The 13,461-nt window shown below is 41.1% G+C and overlaps 1 protein-coding gene across 14 annotated transcripts in view; it reads right to left on the reverse strand.

Annotated features, from left to right (window-relative positions):
* The window catches only part of ARVCF (ARVCF delta catenin family member), a 272,311-nt gene that overhangs the window by 48,832 nt on the left and 210,018 nt on the right, over window positions 1–13,461 (reverse strand). For all 14 annotated transcript variants that reach the window (XM_032199308.1, XM_032199311.1, XM_032199310.1 and 11 more), the window contains 2 exons: window positions 3,384–3,501; window positions 1,930–2,101 (listed from right to left, as the gene is read on the reverse strand). In XM_032199308.1, the coding sequence (XP_032055199.1) occupies window positions 1,930–2,101; window positions 3,384–3,501 (290 nt within the window). The remainder of the gene's footprint in view (window positions 1–1,929; window positions 2,102–3,383; window positions 3,502–13,461) is intronic.

Below are 13,461 nucleotides of genomic sequence, written 5' to 3' on the forward strand. Positions count from 1 at the left end.
AGAACAAGGAACTTCCAACACCTAAAACAACCCCAAAACAGACCCACAAAAAATGGATATTCCACTTAATCTCTTTTGTTCCTGCTGGAAAGTCTTTCCCTGCAGATTTTTTTTTTCCCCCTTCACTTTTCGTTATAAAAAAGGTACTCCAGGAATTGAGGGGACAGAAGGGTGACTAGCCCTTTGTGGATGTGTTTGAAATGCTATGATCAATGACCATGAAATAAAATAAATATGGAAACACTACAAGATTAAGTGAACAAGAGAGGGAGGGAAATGAAGTGACCTATTTTAAAGTCCTAGACTGACTAAATTAATACAGTTTCAGCCTAGGTATTCACATAAATTTAGTAATGGGACAAGGAATCTTCTATTTATGACTTTAAAAGTATATTTACACACAGGGCCAAACCCAAGCTGTCACTGAGTGCCTGCACTACTTGCTGAAATCCGCGGCTTCATCCAGCGTCACATGATTTTGAGATCAATTAATCGAAAAAGACACAATCAGATTTTGTGGCTGCTAAACTGAAGCTATCAGGGTGCACAGATGCAGAAATATAGGAAACTGGCAGCCACTTGGCAACGGGCAGCCACCGGAGAGCGCTGTCTTTTCAGTCATCAAGAGGATGAGGACAGTTTTCTGTCATCACACTCCCCTCTTCCACAATGCACACACACAGCTTTTACGTAAAACAAAACAAAAAAAATTAACTGACTGCATTGCTTTCAAGCAGCAAAACAACATGGACAAGTGGCAGAAAACTAACCAGTCAGCACATGTTCAGGGTTTCCAAAGGGTATCACAGCATTGCTTTAGTCATTCACTGTGAGAACAGGTTGGCCACGCAGCTAAAATTCTTTTTCCAGTTCCGCCCTCTCCCCCCCACCCCCAGTCATTAAAACATTCCCCTCAATATTTTTTTATTTTTTATTTTTATATTTTAGACACATGTTAAACCTCTCTGGTGACAGACTAGTCTGCAATAGCAAGTTCACACTGTGATGACTTTATAGCACATATGGAAACAAAACATTTCACTAACATGTACAGGTCACATCAGAGGAAGATTAATGTACAGCACACAGTCCCTCAAGTTCAAACAATTCCTTGTCTGCTCTTCAGCATCACAACCTTCCTTAGACCCTGGGCATAAATAGTAAGCCAGGATGTGAGGACATACGAATGCAGAAAATGGAGCCTAGACAGAAAACTAACTTTGCTATCTCCGAATTCGTAAGAGTCATTTCTCTAAAACAACAAAGAGAATGCATATAAGTTTCTTGCACACTCAAACACATTTAAGTGTCTCTTTTTAGAAGGAAGATGGAAGGGGGGTTACTGAGACTATTAATCTTCTCTTGTAATGAAACTCATTTGCAACACTCATGCCCCAAAGGAAAGAACAGGTCTAAAAGCGACTGACAATTAAAAGCTACAAAATCCTGTTTGCAATTTAAATTACTGAGTGACAGAATTGGGAGGGTGTATGTTTTGGCAGTGGGTGGGAGATGTAAGCTTTTAGTTTGCATTCAGATGTGAGAGACATGGAGGCATGGAACAGACAGGACTACCATGCACGGAGACAAGCACATGCTGGCCTGGCTTGTGGGGCTATGGCACATGCTGTACAGCCAGGCAAGTGGACTAAGAGTAAATTTGACAGATGCAAGGACACAGACAAGCAGAGGAGAGGCAGAGCACATCCACCACTGCCCAACAGCAGAGTGTCTTACAACAGCATGCACCACGCCTATTTAAAGCCAAGCAGAAGGATCGCAATTGTGGACCACAATCCACAGCACTACAGATAGGTACCTCCACAAACTGCCTCACTCTTGCATGATGAAAGAGCTTGCAAGAGCAGGACTACACAGAAAATTTACCCACAGATCCACTTCCAATTGTGAGTTCTCTGCAAGACATACCTTTAGCTTTTTTTCCACCAAAACAACCAGCATCATCTTTCTTCTTTTTCTGAGAGCCGCCTGTGCTAGTAGTCTGACTGGCATCTAGTTCTTGATACTTATCAGCTCCAGGGACTTCTTTGTGGACGTGATAGGAAAGATTCCGCATGATGCACACACAGTTCTCCACGGACTGTAACAAAAAAAAAAAATTACATTACAAGTATGTATGGAACCCTCCAATTTGTAAACTCTTACATCACATAGTGGAAGTTTGTGGAAAAGGGGAAAAAAAAAGCCACCCATACCAGGAAAAGAATGTAGATCAAGGAAATTTTGTCAAAAATACCCTTATTTAAGGTTTTTTCTTGTTCTAAAACCACTTCTTTTCTACTAAAAGTGAAGTGTTTTATAAATAGTACCCATTCAAAATGAAAACTCTCTAATCAAAAATAGCACCCAATCGTGCATAAAGATGACAAATTCACCAAAAGATCAAACACACAGCAGAAAATGATCATTTAGGGTTCTTATTTTAATACAGTGCTGTCACACTCTTCCAACCTTTACAATCCCCAAGATACCCTATTTATTAAACTTTCTATAGGTCAAAATTAAGGGCATGTGAGGATTTCAATGACAACGCTTATTGTTCTGTAGGAATAGCTCATTCATAGCACATCAGGCTCTGACAAGAGCAATGCTCTGTAGGTTGCAATGGAAGCCACCAGGTGGTTACAAAATCCACTTCCAAAATTATCTGATTAAGTGACAGGGCTTTAGAATTCCCTTCTACAATCCATCACATGGTGGGACTAAAAAGAATAAAATAAAGATGCTAAAAAGCCTTATTGGTGTTATAAAGCAATAGTATGCTCTTCACTTTTTAAACAGGTTAAACTTAAGATATTCCCTATGTGTAAAAATACTGTTTTAAACACTACAGGATGAGATGACGATGAAAACAGATGAATCAACATTTGTACCTCCAAGAAAAAGCCACAAATTGTTTCAGGTCTAAAGACATCTTAACATCTTACTATTACATTCTTCTAAGATGGTGTTGAATATAGTCTTTAAGATGTGAATTGACTCCTTTGCTGACACTGTGCAGAGTACAACACAATGGGACTCAATTCTGATTTGCAAACTGCACTTACAAATGTCAATTAAGTAATGCAGAACAATAGCAATAATGCCAGTGGCAGGAATAAAAGACTACTCTTCCCCACCCATCACAGCCACTTGTCTTTGCTCACCTCAACAGCCAGACAAGGCAACACAGCAGCATCGTGCTGATAACCCATCAGTAGAACCATCGATACCATGACAGAGATGAAAGGAAGGTAATTACTATATTTTCTGAGGCAAGCATAATCATGTTCTAATACTAGCAAATAGAAGTCAGAGCCCAGTGCAGCACTTCAGCTTAAATTACTGGAAACATCCATTCAAGTTCTGATACTCAAGTTCACCTTATTGTCCGTATCCTTCTTGCCAACTGCAGACTGGAGGGCATGAAGGAGGGCGTCCACCAAGCCGTCACACTCTCTTAGTCTTCGGCGTGCTTCTGCTCCATCTGAACTTACGTTCCTAATAGAAGAGATTTAAAAGAAAACTTAGCCCTCTAACCTTCACCGCAAGGTTGAAGGTGTGTTGATTTATAATACAATTATTAAGAACTCATTATCTCAGATCAACAATTTGGAGGCAAAGAAGCCTGACAAACTATTATACCTCAGTAAAACGCGGGCATCCGCAATGACCCTAATCTGAACGAAAAGGGAAATGCAGTTGCAGAGGTGCCTATGCACACATTTTTCTGCCTTGCTAGCAAGTTCAGCCATGTACCTTGAAGTGGACAGGAGTTCTCATAGCAAACAATACCCAATCTAAAAATTTATTTTTAAAGCCAGAACTTTTCATCTGAAAAATACTTTCAACTTTTTAAAGAAAATTACACATGACGGCAAAATCACAAGTCAAATGCATAGTCAAATGCATAAAAAATAAATGCATAAAAACAGTCAAATGCATAGTCAGGCACAGTTATTACAGCTTACGTATGTATATGTAATATATATATATGTACGTCTATATGAGTGTGTGCATATATACATACGTTACATATGTATATGTATATATATATAAAGTTACTTTTTCTGAAGCTGAAGACTACTCAGCAGCAGTATGCTCCTGGCCACAGAAACTACAAAAATGTTTTTGATTTCATGAAAAAAACAAAACAAAACAGATAATCAAAAAGCTATAGTTCATTTAACTATGATCACTCTGCCATGTTCTGGGGGCGGGGAATGAGCTGACAAAACAATTCTCAATAGTGTTCACTGGCAAGCCTACGCCCAAGTTTTCTCAAAGCTGAAATACACGAATGTTGGCAACATCACAGTCAACACTACAGCTTTCAGGGTCTTTGAATTCTCAGATCCATGTAAGGTAAGCTCTCAAAAGGTCAGGACGCAGTGATTACCTTCTGCTATCAGGATAATGTGTCCAATTGTTTTTTTTACCTAACTATAGGGACTGCCAATCTCAAAGTAATTAACAAACCAACCATGGTCCATCCCCCCATCACCCACACAAGTTTGTATGTTAATCGCTTAACTAGAAAAAAAACTTTCTGAGACCTATCAAAATCTGAAGACACTTAACTGCGAGCTGGTTGCTGTAACAGCACATTGACTTGCAGTTAAGATCACAAATGAGATACACAGACAAACGAGTCCTTTCTCTAAAACCTAACACAGTCTCACCTCTAGCAATGGCTGATACAGAGCACAAAAAGTGGATATTAACGTATGATTCCACAGGATATATGGACAAGAATTCTACATGCTGTTTTTTCATTTCCTGTTGTACTAATCCTTTAATATCAAAAGCCCAAACGTGAATTTTAATGTAAAGTTTTTATGAAACTGAAAGTTGAATTAGAATTCTCTGAGATACCTTTCAGGCATTATAATAATAAACGACAGGTGCTCCACCTCCAAGTACATTTATTAGAAGTGGAACATTACTTACTGAGCTTGAGGGTGGCAGAAATGCTCTAAAAATGGTCCATGTGGAGCTGTGTATCACATTTCTTACTCACTCATTAAGCCTTAGAAATAGCCAACTAAAATACATGAGAAACACTCTCAAACTTCAAGAAATAAATAAATCAAATCTTGCAAAAAATATTCCTTAACACCTTTCTTGCCCTCAAGGCCCATACACAAGAGATTCTTTTTTTTTTTTTCATTTGTGCTCCCACACGTTTAATAACGTTTGTTTTATGGCTTTGGTTATCGACTGCATCACGGAATTTTTTATCTTGCTGTCTTACTTCTTGATCTGTTATAGGATGAATATGAAGGTAGACATTGATAAGATTATAATTGAAAAAGATATTAGAAAGTGCGTCAGTAAGTGTGGCTTGCTAACCTCACTTTCCTGGAGTATCTTCAGCTATAGAACTTAATGAAAATTAATGCCTCAAGAAAAGATTCCCACATATATCAGACATAAATGAGCATGAAAATTCTGTAGGATCAAATTAATAGCTAATTAATACTGTGTATAAGCTACCCAGGCATCAAACTTAGCAGTTTTAATGTCGTAACTAATACACTGGAAAACATCCGTGTGAGCATCTCGTGCAGAAACATTGGCCCTACAAACACCTGATGCTCCTGGGATTTTGCTAGTCCTCCTTGGGTGACAAGATTCCTGCAGCCCATGGGATTTACCTAACGTGGAACAACAAAACCCATTTCCCTGTCTGTAATTACAGCCCAGACATACCGGAGAGCTCAGCCCACATCCTTTACACACAGAAGTCTGGGCAACAAAAATCTCAGAGAGACTACGTCTAGGGAGACGGGTCCTGCCTGGCACAACGTGCTCTTTCTGCTGCTCTGACACTGCACCAGGCAGCAAAGAGCTCCCTGCTCCCAAGGGAATACTTGCATCTCAGACACATGCACAAATACACCAAACATCCGTAAGCACCACAGAAAGGTGGGCTCTGAGTGAGCTGTCATCTGGCAGCCCCTGAAGAAGAGCTCCCGGGCTTGGAGGCCATCATTCAGAGCAACGCTGGAAAGCTGGTTAAGCTGAGGCTACGAGCCCCAGCTGAACTCAGCAAAACAGCCAAGGGGTCCTGCAACCCAGGAAAATACCAGTTTGCATTTCTGCCTTGGGGTGTTAATACCACAGCCTGCCTCCTTGATGATCACCTGGTCATCATCGGTCAAATTCACACCTCGGGTATTCAGGAGGGGCTGCAGTGCTCAGCAGAAGTGATCACCTGAGCAAGAGCTAGTGCAGGAAGGCCTGCCATGTCCTGCAGACTGCTCGTTAAAAAGGACACCATCAGCGCCTGCAAATAAACAGCTAAAACCAAAATGTACTCCTCATATGACAAAGGAGGCACCTAGATAAAGCAGACACCTAGGCAAAAAACAAAAACAAAACCACCTCAGACTACATTGCTTGGTGGTCTCTTTTAGCCTATAAAACTAATACCCTCATAGTCTTCAGGGGAAAATTCACCTCTGCTGTTCCATACAGTCTGCTTCTCTTCATCCCCAAGAGAGGTCCCCACTGCTTTAACACCCACTTCTGAATACTTTTCCAAGGGTCCATTAAACAAAAAATATATTTTAAAAACAAGAATAGTATCTTTCTCACATCGTATTGCAAAGAGTAACAGAAAGCTGCTTAGTGTATTTGCCATAAATATATACAATGCACTCAAAAAAAGCAATTCCAAGAGCAAGACATGAAATTACTGTCCGTGTTAGTCAATATGTAGGATGGAAACCAACTCTATGACCAATTTTACGTGAAGCAGCAAGGCACACATCTCACCCAGAGATTTGAAAACCCCAGCCTTTAGCTGGGCAGAGTATCCTGGATTCTACCTCGAATTCTTGCAGTCCAGCCTGTAGGCAAGGACTAGTGAAAGAAGATTTGCAAGGATGTTTAAATATATGCTTTTCCTGGGAAAACAAAACAGAGGGCTAAGTAAATGTTAAATAAAAGCAAATACCTACCAGCATGGAAACGCATCAGACTAGGAATCCAGTCTGTTGGCATTAAAGACTTCAGAAAATGGTGGGGAGCGTGTGAGAAATCTGTTCGTATTTCAGATAAGGTTATCATTAGCACCAAATAGTCTTCTTAATGACATGCAAGTCTGAATGTAACATTTACATTTACAGAACAGGCAGCATGCATCACCTCTAGGATAGGTGAGCCATTACTACGATCAGCGCCACACACCAGAATTATCCTCAAGAGAGAAGATTTAGAAGTAATTAAATGCATGGCACTTAATTTGCAAGATTTCAATGCAAATCATGTAGCAATGCCCCCACTATGCTTTCTCTAACAATGCTAAAGCTAAAGCTGAGAGCTTGCATTTTTGGTTTTGTGTGCGTTCTGAGGTGGTTTTTGTTTTGTTTTGTTTTAAACGCAGAGGAACTTGAAAATACAAGCACCAGGGAGACATTATTCTTTGAACACTTAAACTAGTATTTCCCAGACTATTGCTATGTCTGCCACCTGGCTGGAAAGGGCCATCAGCTGTTATCCTACAGTGCTGCAGATAAAGCCAAAAGCCAGAGGTTAGAGCATTACCCAACACTCACCATCCCACTTCGGTTCTCCAGGCATAAAAAGCACTTTGTTTAGAGACCCAGCTGGGGACAAAGGCAACAGGCTGGGGACTATGGGGACTGCCTTTTTTTTTTTTAATATAAGCAGCTGAAATGGAAATTTTTTAGATATGTTTCTAGTAAGATTTTCATCTCTCTCTAGAAGAAGCACGCTGGAAGCAGCTGAAGCTGGCTCAGTGGAAAGCTCGTTTCAGTAGCCTTTGTGCATACCACAGGGTCCAGATAAGTTTAACTACTTTTTAAAACTGTAACCAACCTTCCAATAGTGATTTTTGTATTGCCAAGCCAAGAAGGAACATTGGCTCCTATACAGACCATCTCAGCACTGGAGAAGAAGGTAAAGAAGGTGAATTCCCTGTGATCATTGCAAGCCAGAGAGCTCCAAAGCACAGGGGTTTTCTGGCAGGTTTAGTGAGAGGCACTTCACCAGGGGGCTGAGCAGGCAGACGGCACATACACCTTGCTAAACCTTGACTACCACTACCACTTCGGCTTCCCTGACCAGGCGCTGAGTTTTCTACTTCATCTGATAAGATACTGTAAGGTTTACCCAAGTTTAATTTAAATATTTTAGCCGTTAATATCCCACCTACTCTGACAGTAGTCAGAGTATCCCTTGCTATAAAAGCACTCGTCTGCACTCATGGTTTGCTTCACTATTAAGAAATTTTTATTTGGATGTCAGCTGAAGGAGATCGATAAGTAACAGCTGCAGCAGGCGTACTCTATTTCCTAGTGCATTTCTAGGTACTAAATGTCCCAAAGGAGGAATATAGAGCAGTTTAAAATCATTCCATCATTTCATGCAGAAATTCAATGAATTCCATACTTGAGTTCACATGAAATACCAAAAAGTTTTATTGGTATTAAGTTCATTGTTCCAAAAATAAGAGAGAAAAAGCAAAAAGCTGCCTGTGACATGAAGATAGCCTGATCCAGGCCACATTGGTAAAAGAGACCTATACAACGTGACGGAGTTTGGCAGCAGGCAGCTGGATCAGAAATCAAGCAAAGCAGATGAAAGTCAAGCAAAGCCAAAGTCCAAATGAAATAAGCAGAAAAGATAGGGAAGCTCTACTGAGGGTGATGCTTGGTAGGGAGCAGCTGTTCAGCTGAGAAAAGGTGCATCAGATCTGGGCAGGAGATCTCACTGGAGATTGCTGCTCCATTTCAGTATCCACTTACTGGCCAGACCCAAGAAAGAAGCGGAGCAGCTCTGACTGCCTTGCACCTAAGCCCCTTCCAGATACTTAAATAAAGGGATTGGTTTTGTTTAATTGTCCAAATGCCAATAACAGGACATAACATAAGCCACCCCTGAAAACAGACTTCATGAGTTTAGCCTGTGCTCCAGGAAGACATTTCTGTGGAGCAACGCATCTGTAGGGCATGCTGGCACATCTCAGGATCACATCAGGATTGTTTCTAAGATCCCCCTGCAATAAGCCAGGGCTCAACAGCCAGCAGCAAAGTTTAACAAGATACAGACGTGAATTCCATCCATTGTTATTTGTGGCTTTCTACATCCAAAATACCATGTAATGCCTTTTTAGTAAAACACTGACTGGTTACCTCCTGCATGACCTACTTGGAGGGCCTTAGTTTGCTCTCCTATAACACAAAGCCATGCAGAAATGCAATAGACAAGAATTCCACAATACCCAGCAGCTACTTCGCTCTCAAATTATTTCAGTCTTTGCTTGGAGGAAAGGCTGAGAGGCTCTGCCTGCTTTATCATGTATTCTCGCAGCAATGTGAAAAGAATCTCAAAGATACAAAAAATAAGGTAGTTGTTATCTAATAAAGGATCACAGCTCACGTGCCTTCCAAAGCAAACTATGCCCATTACACGCAGCGTGCTTTGTTTCGATCTCACTCCTCACCCTACCACAGCAACAGACGGTTTTGTCGATTGCCTTCATTGATAGCCCAGGGGGAAGGGACCTACATTTTTTCCTGAGGAATGACAGAAGGCAATAAGCAAGCGCACAACTTTACACTTATACTTCAGATTTGATTGTAAAGCATTAAGGTTGCATGTAACTAGGTTATGTCTCTGCTGCTAAAATCTATGCATAATTTATTTATATTACAAGCTAAACATCAGGAACTGTCAGGAAGAACCCTAACGGCTCCTTACTAGCACGAATTAAACGCTCTGCTCATCATATAAGCCCCAGGACAGCCATATGCTGTGATCCTGCACAGTTTCAGTAAGCTAATTAAGAAACTGCCTTCACTCACTCCTCTGTATTGAGAGGTGTGGGTTTTTAATTTGAGTTGTTTTTTTCCAGTCTGGGTTGGGCAGATAAGCTTCTCCCTCTTCTGTGCTGCAAAATCAAGACTCACAGGCAAATTTTTGCTCCGTTTTTATCTTTCTAAAGTCCAGTTCAAAAGTGCCTATGACACAACAAAACACAAACAGGATCGTCAGCTCCGGCTTCTGGAGCAGCGGCCTCCCAGAGGCTGCACCCACGTGTGAAGACACCCGTGCAGCAGCTCCAGGCATGGTGGGTGGGTGGCCAGAGACAAGGCAGCATCTGCCCTCATCTCCTCTGGGTGGGGGTGAGCTCTGTACCAAGTCCTCTGCAGGCCTTGTTGATTAAATGACTGCTGTACGAAGACATAGAGAAGGATTACTTGAACTATGATAGGCAGGCACGCTAGTTAAAAGGAAAAGTCAGCCAAATGATTTTGTCAAACAATCTTTCTGAGGGTGGGGAGGAAACACAGCTGCTCCAACAAGACCCTTTGTGCAGCATGACAGGGCTCTGTAAAAATGCTCTACTAGGTAAGCTCAGTTACTAATTTGCTGCTGTTCCAAAGAGAAAATAAAAGCCAGCTCTTGAAAACTCCCATCTAGTACCTTCTCGGTCCTGCCCTGCTGCAGTCAGCAAAGTTCCCCTGACAGTCAGGGCAGCTCGGTGGGTAGCACTGTGGTGGCATCACCTGAGCTTCACCTCCTGCGCCCTGCTCATACCCAGGCCGCGTTTCCAGGCCGAGGATTCGCACGTAGGTGCCTTCTTTCTTCAGTCACTTGCAGATCAAGGCTACCTCATGTAGATGAGAGTGCAGGTAGGACAAATATTATGTGACTGTCACCATACCCTGCATCACAGCAGCAGGATTTAAATGTGGGTAGAGCCTGAAGGTAATTCACTTCGAAAGCTCTCATTCCCAAGCACTTTTCTTCAGAGGAAAGCTACACATCAATCATTAAGAAGAAAGAAGGGCATAACCGTCTGCTTTTGACATGGCCTTTCTTACCTCAGATTCAGCATGCAGAGGCACGAGGGGAAGCAAGCCCCAAGCCTTGCAGTCAGGACACTGGAGGCCTTCAAACAGCACCAGCAACACCAAGGCCCAGCACTACTAGATCCCACAGATTTCCCTGACTGGAGGCATGGCGACTTTAAGGAGAATAGAATGCAATATAAAGGGATTCTCATTCCCCACCCAACTAAGATAACAGTTTTGAATAAGTAATAACAACTAATAAGTTTCTACTTATAGCACTCTTCCTCTTAGGTCTACTAGTAAATACTATGCAACGCAGAAACACGAACAGCCCAAGTCCAAGCCCACTTTCTGTTCACAATCCCTGTCAATTTTCCAAAAAATCCAGGAGAGACTGCAGGAGCAGAGATGGGAAGAAAGAAACGGGAACACCGCTGTCACCAAGACCTATTCAGCCCTCTCCTGGTTACAAAGGGAGAACTCTTCTCTCAACACAAGACCACAGACTTGGTTTGCCAAACCCTATTTACCTCTGCGTCTTACAGGTGCACACACATGCTCCAGCGTGTATTGGAGGTATGTGTGCACACATCTATTTGCAAACATATAAAGAAGTTACAGCTTGAGGAATGAGCCCATTACCATTAAGCACTGCTGCTTAAATATGACAGAAGCACAGTAAATTATATCTGCAGGACAAGATGTATGTGCACGTACACAGATGCTCTCCGTCCTCTTCAAAAAAAGGTTTAAAACACGCTCATATAAAACTCTATTTGGCACATCCTGCTTATTAATGATTTACTATCAAGCTTCTGTGGCCCAATTTCCTCTGAAGTAAAATAAAAGTAACAGGAGCCTGCACACACTTACACATCATCTCCCACCCTAGTAAGATATATTTGTTTTGGCTCTGAATCTACTGAGTCCTTATCTCATGTCATCAAACATTGCCTCACACTTCCCATAACTCTCAGGTTTTGATTTTACAGGACAGCACTCTTAATTTATACCTACAGGAGGGATTGATTTCCAGTTGTTGCTTGGGCCAACCACTGCACAATACTTGAACTACTGGCATTTACCATCTTCATGGGAAGGTAAGACAGAGGTGCAAATATCAAGACAGGAGAAGTGAAGATGACTGACTGAATTCCAGATCCACTCAGGAACTTAGGAATCCAAATCTCATCCAAATCAGAGGGAAGAGGGGCTATTAAAAATTAGACCATAGAAAGATTTACACAGTTAATCTTGCCTGAAGTTATGTCAGAACAGTAGCAGAACAGCAATTAAATCCATGCTTCTCAAGTCCCTTGTCACAGCTTTAGCCACCAGGTCATCCCTTCTCTTCTCAGGAGCTGATGTTGGACAAGCTGTTATGTGCAATTTCGATCTGAAGGATGCATGTTTTTAGTAGAAGTCAAGTGGGTGCAGTTTGTTTGTGTTTGTACACCCACGGCCAGGTCTCTGAACCTTGTGGCTATTTGTGAATGTGAATTTCTGTATACTTGGAGAATTGTCAAGAAACGCTGCAAGTACAGATGGTACCCTGGAAAAAAGGGGCACTTTGCATCTGTTTACTATGCAAATTAATTCATTTAACATTTTTTGACAGCAGGTCAGTTTAGAACAGGAATCGGGCTAAAAAGTTGGCAATTTAGAAACTAAGTTCTACTCTGCCCTCTAAAAAGTGAAAAAATCCAAGAGAGAATTAAAAGTAATTAGGCAGAAAACTGCAATTAAGCTCAGAATGAATTTAATTTTTAAACCATTAATCCTTGCTGCTTCTGGAAAACTGAGAATCATGGTGGATATCTACACAGAAAATGAAAATGGTGATGTGACTGCAGCAGTGCTCTCTGACCCACGGAGCAGCACTCCCACGCTGAAGCAGGAAGAAGCACCTTGGGAGAAACCAGACCTGGATGGCAATGAGTTAGCCTCAGCTCCGGCACTCTCGCAAGCAATTCATCTCATTCTCTCATCCTAAAGCACCTTACTGTCTTGGGCAGAGTTCTAGGAAGGATCACAAAATGATCTTGTTAAAAATGCACCAGATCATTATATTAAATTGGTGGAGAGTACAATTAAAAAGTGAATGCTTCTGGATTGCAAACCCCAATAGGGATTTAGGGGCTTAAAGATAAAAAGACAGTAATCAAAGAGATATTCTCTGCATACCTAAAAGAATACAATACAAAGACATGAAACTTGTATTCCAAGTAAGATAAAGCAACACCTGTGAATACTTTATGATTTTTCCGTCAAATACCTTTCTTACGTCTTCCCTAGTCCTACTTTTCTAAAACCAAAATCCACTTGATTTCCATAAATTAATCTGTGAGGTTTTTTGTTCATTTGTTCATTTGTTTTTCCTTTATTGTTCCCTTCCAATTTTCCTACCTACTTATTTATCTTAACAGCTTCAACAGAATATAAAATATCTCTTTTTATAAAATTACATGCAACCTATCATCTATCACAAGACACATGAAAAATTTAAGAAGTAAAATGATTATGGGCTTTGCAGATCCATTCATCAAGGTATTGTAGACAAACTAGGACTGGAAAGGAAAATGGGATAAATCAAGATTCTATGAAGAAGGCCAAATTAGTGGTTTTTTTTGGAAAA

Source organism: Aythya fuligula, chromosome 17, assembly GCF_009819795.1.
Source record: "Aythya fuligula isolate bAytFul2 chromosome 17, bAytFul2.pri, whole genome shotgun sequence".
NCBI classification, from domain to species: domain Eukaryota; kingdom Metazoa; phylum Chordata; class Aves; order Anseriformes; family Anatidae; genus Aythya; species Aythya fuligula.